Source organism: Dipodomys ordii, unplaced genomic scaffold (assembly GCF_000151885.1).
Source record: "Dipodomys ordii isolate 6190 unplaced genomic scaffold, Dord_2.0 Scaffold166, whole genome shotgun sequence".
Lineage (NCBI taxonomy): Eukaryota > Metazoa > Chordata > Mammalia > Rodentia > Heteromyidae > Dipodomys > Dipodomys ordii.
Window position 1 is genome coordinate 232,925 of NW_012267382.1, and position 7,074 is coordinate 239,998.

Genomic DNA, 7,074 nt, shown 5'->3' on the forward strand with positions numbered 1-7,074 from the left:
CGGGCCGGCCTTTCCCCTCGGGGCGGGCTCAGGGTGTGGGCGCGGGGCCGGGGAGGCCGGTCAGGGTTGGCATTCTCCCGGGGAACCGGGTCGGAAGCTCGGTGACCCCTAGGCGGCACCCGAGGGTCAGCGCTGCGCGGGTGACCCCGTGGGTGACCCCGTGCCCCTCCCCGTCCTCCGGGCGTTGGCAGCCGCCGGCCGCGACCTCCGCGCTTCCAGGCGGCCATGGACGGCGACCCCGGGGACCCGGCCGCGTTCTCCGCGCGCTCGCTGCCCGGGGACCCCCGGCTCCTGGCCCCCATCACCAACGCGTACCTGGGCACACGCGTGTACCACGACACACTGCACGTGAATGGCGTGTACAACGGGGCCGGGGGGCACACGCACCGGGCCGCCCTGCCCAGCCCGCTCTGCGCCAGGCTGGAGGCTCCCGCAGGCCCCGGGGAGCAGCCCACCGCCACCTTCGTCCTGGACACCAGCACAGGTAGCTGCCTCTGGACCTCTCGGTCACCTCCCCAAGCTGTTTCCAGTTGAGGGGGGAGACGGCGCTTGAGGAAGCCCCACCCAGGAAAGGTGTGCATGAAAACCTAGTGTGGTGGTTCATGCTTGTGTGTCCCAGCACTGAGGAGGCTGAGGAGCGAGGATCTAGAGTTTGAGGCCAGCTTGGGCCACCCCTAGGGCCTACCCTGCAGTCAGCTTCCAGCCCAGGAGGCCACGGCTTCACAAGCTCTGTGTGTGTGTGTGTGTGTGTGTGTGTGGCGAGGGGGGGGCAGTCCTTCCCATCCTCTCCAGGATGACCACAGCTACCCCACCCTTGCCAGGCTCATTCCTGCACACCCTGGAAGGCCTCAGCTTCCGGGCCTCCCAGCGGATCTATGCCCACCGCACGCTGCCTCATCTTCTGGCCTTCACTGTGTCCATTGAGCGCCTGGTGGCAGGAAGCCCACCCATCACCGTGTTGCTGCGTTCTGCCTTCTCCCCAGAAAGCCCAGACCTGGACCTGCATCTGGGGCCTGACTTCCAGGGATTCCGGTGAGGAGGGCGCTGGGACCCTCCTGGGAGGCCCCAGAGGGAGCCTGTCCTGAGTCCCCTCTGTGCTCTGGAAGGTACCTGTGTGGCCACACACTCACGCCGGAACAGCCTGGAGGGCCGCAGCAGGAGGTTCACATGCTGTGGACGCCAGTGCCCACGGCCCTGACTCTTGGAGAAGGAGAGAAAGACAGGACCTGGGACTTCCTAACTGTGGTGGGCAGCAGCCAGGCCGAGACCCAGGCCTGCCTGGGTGAGGTCCTGCAGCTACAGGCCCAGGGCACTCTGTACACAGCTCACGCACAGGCCTGGGCCCAGCTCTGGGCAGGTTGTGGCTTGGATGTGGTGGGGCCCCTGGCTTTGCGCCAAGCCCTGCGTGGCTGTCTCTACTACCTGCTCAGCGCCCTGCCCCAGCCTGGGACCCAGAACTGCACCTGCCACGGCCTCAGCCCCGGGGGCCTTTCCAACGGGAGCCGGGAGGAGTGCTACTGGGGCCACGTCTTTTGGGACCAGGTGTGTATCTTCTCACACCTCCCGGCACCAGCCACACGCAAGTGGCACTTAGAGCACTGACTGGCCGCCCTCCTCAGTGTCAAGCTCGTGGTTAGGGAGGTGCATGGTAGATGGGAAGGCTTCCTGGAGGCGGTGGCATCTCAGAAGGAGGTTCAGGACTCTGGTAGAGAAGAGTGATCCAGGTGAGAGCTCCAGACCACCGAAGGTGCACAGGCTCAGAGCTGAAGTGTGCGGCTATGAGGACAGAGTAGGACCCTGGCAGCATGGAGATCAGGCCTGGTAGAGTCGGGGGTGTGGGCCTGGAGTTTTCCCGAGGAAGCTACAGAGACAGATGCTCAAAAAAACACTCTGCCGCTGGAGAATGGGGGGAGTGCGTGAGGAGTGGGGTCTGGGGACAAGCGTGTGGGAGGTGGGTGTCGGTGGCCTGGAGGCAGAGGAGGAGAGTGAGGGGGCCCAGGGCCCCTCCCGTGCAGCCTATGGCCATGTGCGGATGAGGCTGCAGGAGGCTGAGCTCAGGCAGGACAGGAAGTCTATGTCAGGTCCTGACTGGAGCCCCTGCGCTCACCCATGTGTCACAGGGGAGGGAAGCCCGGCTGGAGAGGGAGGCAGGCAGGAACGGCCCAGGGTAGGCCTGGAAGCAGCCCCTACCTAGAGTCTCCTTCTGAAGAGACCAGCACAGACCCTGCCAAAGGGCAGCTGCCCTGTGTGCTGAGTGCTGGCCGCCACCCTGCGTGCTGAGCGCTGGCCGCTGCCCTGCGTGCTGAGTGCTGGCCGCCACCCTGCGTGCTGAGCGATGGCTGGTGCCCTGCATGCTGAGCGCCGGCCGCTGCCCTGCGTGCTGACCGTCGGCCGCTGCCCTGCGTGCTGAGTGCTGGCCGCCACCCTGCGTGCTGAGCGATGGCTGGTGCCCTGCGTGCTGACCGCCGGCCGCCGCCCTGCGTGCTGAGCGCCAGCCGCTGCCCTGCGTGCTGAGCGCCGGCCGCTGCCTGCGTGCTGAGCGATGGCTGGTGCCCTGCGTGCTGAGTGCTGGCCGCCACCCTGCGTGCTGACCGCCGGCCGCCGCCCTGCGTGCTGAGCGCCGGCCGCTGCCCTGCGTGCTGAGCGCCGGCCGCTGCCCTGCGTGCTGAGCGCCGGCCGCTGCCTGCGTGCTGAACGATGGCTGGTGCCCTGTGTGCTGAGTGCTGGCCGCCACCCTGCGTGCTGAGCGCCGGCCGCCGCCCTGCGTGCTGAGCGCCGGCCGCCGCCCTGCGTGCTGAGCGCCGGCCGCCGCCCTGCGTGCTGACCGCCGGCCGCCGCCCTGCGTGCTGACCGCTGGCCGCTGCCCTGCGTGCTGACCGCTGGCCGGAAGCCACCAGGGCTGGATGTGGGTGGGTGGCATCACGGAGGATGAGGGCACCTGCTCAGCTCTGGAACTGATGTTCTCCCAGGATCTCTGGATGTTCCCGAATATCCTGGCGTTCCACCCAGAGGCTGCCAGGGCCATCTTAGAGTACCGAATCAGAACTCTGGGTGGGGCCCTGGAGAACGCGCGGAGCCTCGGCTACCAGGTGAGTGTGGTTCAGTGCGCACTAGGGTCCACACCCCAGGAGCAGCACACAGTGGCCGCTGGCCAGGCCTGTGGTGGGGCATACAGAGCGCACTAGAGCGCCACCCTCCCTGAACCTCTGCAAGGGTAAAGCTGGGGTATGGGATATCAGGGTTGAAGCTGACTCATCTCCACCCCTGCCCCACACAGGGAGCCAAGTTCGCCTGGGAGAGCGCAGGCTCTGGTCTGGAGGTCTGCCCGGAAGAGGTCTATGGGACCCAGGAGGTCCACGTCAACGGGGCTGTGGTGCTGGCCTTCCAGCTGTACTACCTCACCACCCAGGTGTGTGCCCCTGCAGCCACGACATGCCCACCTTGTAACTAGGTGGGGCTGGTCCTGGAGAGGCCTGTGGGGCACAGGCTTCCTCTCTGGATGCTTGGGGCATGGGCACCGGGCCTGCACAGCTCTGGGCCTGGCCTCGTCCTTTCTCTACCCCGCAGGACCTGCAGCTCTTCCGAGAGGCTGGTGGCTGGGATGTAGTCAGGGCTGTGGCTGAGTTCTGGTGCAGCCGTGTGGAGTGGAGCTCCCAGGATGAGGAATACCACCTGAAGGGTGAGGCCGAGGGAGGCGTCGGGCGGGGAGGAGGGGATAGGTTCCGGCCTCACTCCTGAGCTGAGCTGAAGGCAGTGGTGGCCTTGTGTGCCTAGGAGTCATACCGCCTGACGAATACCACTCAGGAGTCAACAACTCCGTGTATACCAATGTCCTGGTCCAGAACAGGTCAGGCACCCCACCCCCACTTCTGCCCCAACGCCGCCCCTCAGGCAGGCCCTGCCAGTCTGCCGAGGCTTCAGCTTTTGCTCTCCCCCTAGCCTGCGCTTTGCTGCTGCTTTGGCCCAGGATCTGGGTCTGTCTGTTCCAGACCAGTGGCTGGTGGTAGCTGACAAGATCAAAGTGCCCTTTGACCCAGAGCGGAATTTCCACCCTGAGTTTGACGGGTATGAGCCTGGTAAGTGGCCTTCCGCCCTGTGGAGACCCCAGACTCTGCGTCGGTCCTGGCACCCACCACCCACGTCTCCTCCAGGGGAGGAGGTGAAGCAGGCAGATGTGGTGCTCCTGGGATACCCTGTCCCCTTCCGGCTGAGCCCCGACGTCCGCAGGAAGAACCTGGAGATCTATGAGGCTGTGACGTCTCCCCAGGGCCCTGCCATGACCTGGGTGAGGGCCTGTCCCACTCGGCTCTCTTCCTTCCACACAGTGGGTTTTACCCTCACATGTTCTTTGAACTCTGACCTCAGAGCATGTTTGCTGTGGGATGGATGGAACTGAAGGACCCAGCTAGGGTGCGGGACTTTCTGGACAGAAGCTTCGCCTACATCACTGAGCCCTTCAAGGTCAGCAGAACTCCCGCCCCCTGCTCACCCCTCCTGAGCCCTTGCTGGGAGTCTCAGCAAGGTCTCAGCTCTGGTCACTCCTGCCTGACCTTGGACCGGCAGGCCTAGGAGGGCCACTGGCCTGGGCGTCCCTGCCTGCCACCTTGGCTTTTCCAGGTGTGGACAGAGAATGCGGACGGGTCGGGCGCCGTGAACTTCCTGACAGGCATGGGGGGCTTCCTGCAGGCAGTGCTTTTCGGATGCACAGGGTTTAGGTGAGTACAGTGGCCAGCAGAGTGGCCACCTCCTCCCACATGCACGTCCTCACCCAGCTCTCCCCGCAGGGTCACGGAGGCAGGCGTGACCTTTGACCCCCTGTGCCCAGCCGGGGTCTCTGGAGTGCATCTCACTGGCCTCTCCTACCTGGGGAACAAACTCAACTTCGCCTTCTCCAAGGACCACGTGACGGTGGAGGTCACAGCCCAAGCAGGGCCCCAGGCCCCACCTTTGGAGGCCAAACTGTGGCCCTCGCAGGCCGTGCTCCCCCTGCCGCTGGGTAGGTGAGGGTCTCGGCGTGTGACCGAGGTGCCCTGGCCCTGCCTCACCCCAGGATCTCTCTCTCTCCCTGCAGGACACAAGGTCTCCTTCCTGCCTTCTGCTGGTCGGATTCAAAGGTCATCCCAGTAGCTGCCCAGAAATCCCAGCTCTGAGAATTGTCCAAGAGAATCCTTAGAAGACGTCAGACTCCTGCAGAGCCGCCGGGACACCATTCCCCGCCGCCTGCGGCCATTCCCTGAGCACCAGGCCTACAGGTCCTCCACACCCACACCTGTGTGTCCCCCAGCTCCGCCCCAGTGCAAGGCTGTCTGCCGGCAGCTGAGCCCTTCCCTGTGGGCCACCATCCACCTGCCCTCAGGCTGACCCAGCACTTGTGCTCCTTGGCAGGCCACCTTGCCCCCGTGCAGACCCAGGCTTCAACCCCATGCTTCTGGTTCCTGGGCTGCTCTCGTCACGGGGTGGTAGGGAGTGGCCCGCAGAGAAAGCGGCCAGTGAGGAAGGGCATGATTAGTCACCTGCAGAATTTCTCAGGTCTAGCAAATTCTGCAACTTTAAACAGGAGCTTCTCCTCGCCTGTCATTGGAGTCAGGCGGGGCTGGTACAGGGCTTGTGGGAGCTCTTTGACTCTTTTCTCTACTAGTCCTGGGGCTTGAACTCAGAGCCTGAGCACTGCCCCTGAGATTTTTTTTTTTTTTTTTGCTTAAAGCTGGCACTCTACCACTTGATCCAAGCTCCACTTCCAGTTTCTTTGGTGGTTAATTGGACGTGAGTCTCACAGACTTTCCTGCCGGGCTGGCTTTGAACTGTGATCCTCAGATCTCAGTCTCCCGAGTAGCTAGGATGACAGGCGTGAGCCCCTGAGCCTCAATGTTCTTTGACTCTTCTAGACTCTTGAGTCAGAAGCCCCTGGCCCATGGGATGGGCAGCCATCCTCAACCTCCAGCCTATGAGAAAGGAAGGAAGTGTTGTCATCACCACAGGACAAGTCACATGGACTTCAGAGAAAGACCCTGAAGCCCCTCACTGCTCAGTGGGGCCAGAGCCAAATGTGTGGGATGGAAGACCAGGGTTCTGGCCAGCTATGCTAGGAAAGCTGTCCGTTGCCAGAGGGTCTGCCCAGCCTCTGCACCTGGGCCTAAGCCCCTGACTTAGTTTATCAGGGTATCCCCAGAATGATTGCCTTACTATCTGGGCCTGAGATTCTGGTAAGGCCAGAGCCCCTGTGCCAAATCAGCTTGAGGAATTACACTTGATGCTGGAAAAAAAGCCTCTTATCCTGACTTCTTTCTGCAACTCGGGACAGGACGTGCAGTAGCTTCCAAGCTCAAGAACCCAGGCAGGCCCTGTGTCTCCCTCCTCGCCTTTACTTCATGTTGTTGCTACTCCCTGTTTTCAGGGATGAGCCAACCTAAATTCATTGGGGAGCAGATATGGGAGAGAGCTTCACATGAAAGACCCCAGACTTCTGGGGTACTTTCGTCTGCAGGAAGGCGCCCCAGAAACCAAGACTCCAAACCAGCAGATGCAACAAGCAAGAGGAATTTATTCAGCGTTTGTGCAAATGGTCTCTCTGCCTCAGTCAGTCAGAGAGCCCCGGGCAGCTGGTACAAGCATTTTTAAAGGCAAAAACCACAGGATTAGCATAAGACACCAGGTGCTCCGGGATTGGCCCAATTTAAAAATCACCATGTACTCCAGCAATCATTTTGCTACATGGGAAATTTTGTAACACTCGTCGTAAACTGGTTGGCTCAGGGCGGATCTAGGGGGAGTGGTCACCCTGGAGGGGAGTTCACATAGTTACAGGCTTGTGATGGGTTGACCTTTGACCTAGCTTGCTGGACTGGCCAGATGGTCCTTATCTTGGGTCCCATTTGGGGAATTTCCAGACAGGAACTTAGAAGAACATACTCGTTTGTTCTTTATCTACAACTACAGACCTTGTCCCAGGGCCGGCGTCTGGACTCTGAAACTTTTTACTTATTTTCAGGGAGGGGAAGGGTCAGTGCTAGCGCAAGCAAGTTTACAGAAGCAAAATCAGCAGTTAGCAATTGTAAAATGTAACTCTAATTTTTA

The 7,074-nt window shown here is 62.0% G+C and overlaps 2 protein-coding genes across 2 annotated transcripts in view; one reads left to right on the plus strand and one right to left on the minus strand.

Annotated features, from left to right (window-relative positions):
* Positions 1-183: 183 nt before the first annotated feature.
* Positions 184-5,603, plus strand: Athl1 (ATH1, acid trehalase-like 1 (yeast)). Its single transcript, XM_013033381.1, has 13 exons — positions 184-484; positions 822-1,032; positions 1,107-1,542; positions 2,970-3,089; positions 3,278-3,409; positions 3,568-3,679; positions 3,775-3,847; positions 3,940-4,076; positions 4,152-4,285; positions 4,366-4,461; positions 4,618-4,715; positions 4,785-4,996; positions 5,072-5,603. The coding sequence occupies exons 1-13, from the start codon at positions 226-228 to the stop codon at positions 5,125-5,127; spliced, it is 2,076 nt and encodes a 691-aa protein (XP_012888835.1). The 5' UTR covers positions 184-225; the 3' UTR covers positions 5,128-5,603.
* Positions 4,995-7,074, minus strand: part of LOC105998610 (interferon-induced transmembrane protein 1-like) — a 19,084-nt gene continuing 17,004 nt past the window's right edge. Inside the window, exons 3-4 of the mRNA XM_013033385.1 lie at positions 6,949-6,955; positions 4,995-5,006 (exon numbers count right to left, since the gene is read on the minus strand). The gene's annotated coding sequence lies outside the window, so the exon portion shown is untranslated. The remainder of the gene's footprint in view (positions 5,007-6,948; positions 6,956-7,074) is intronic.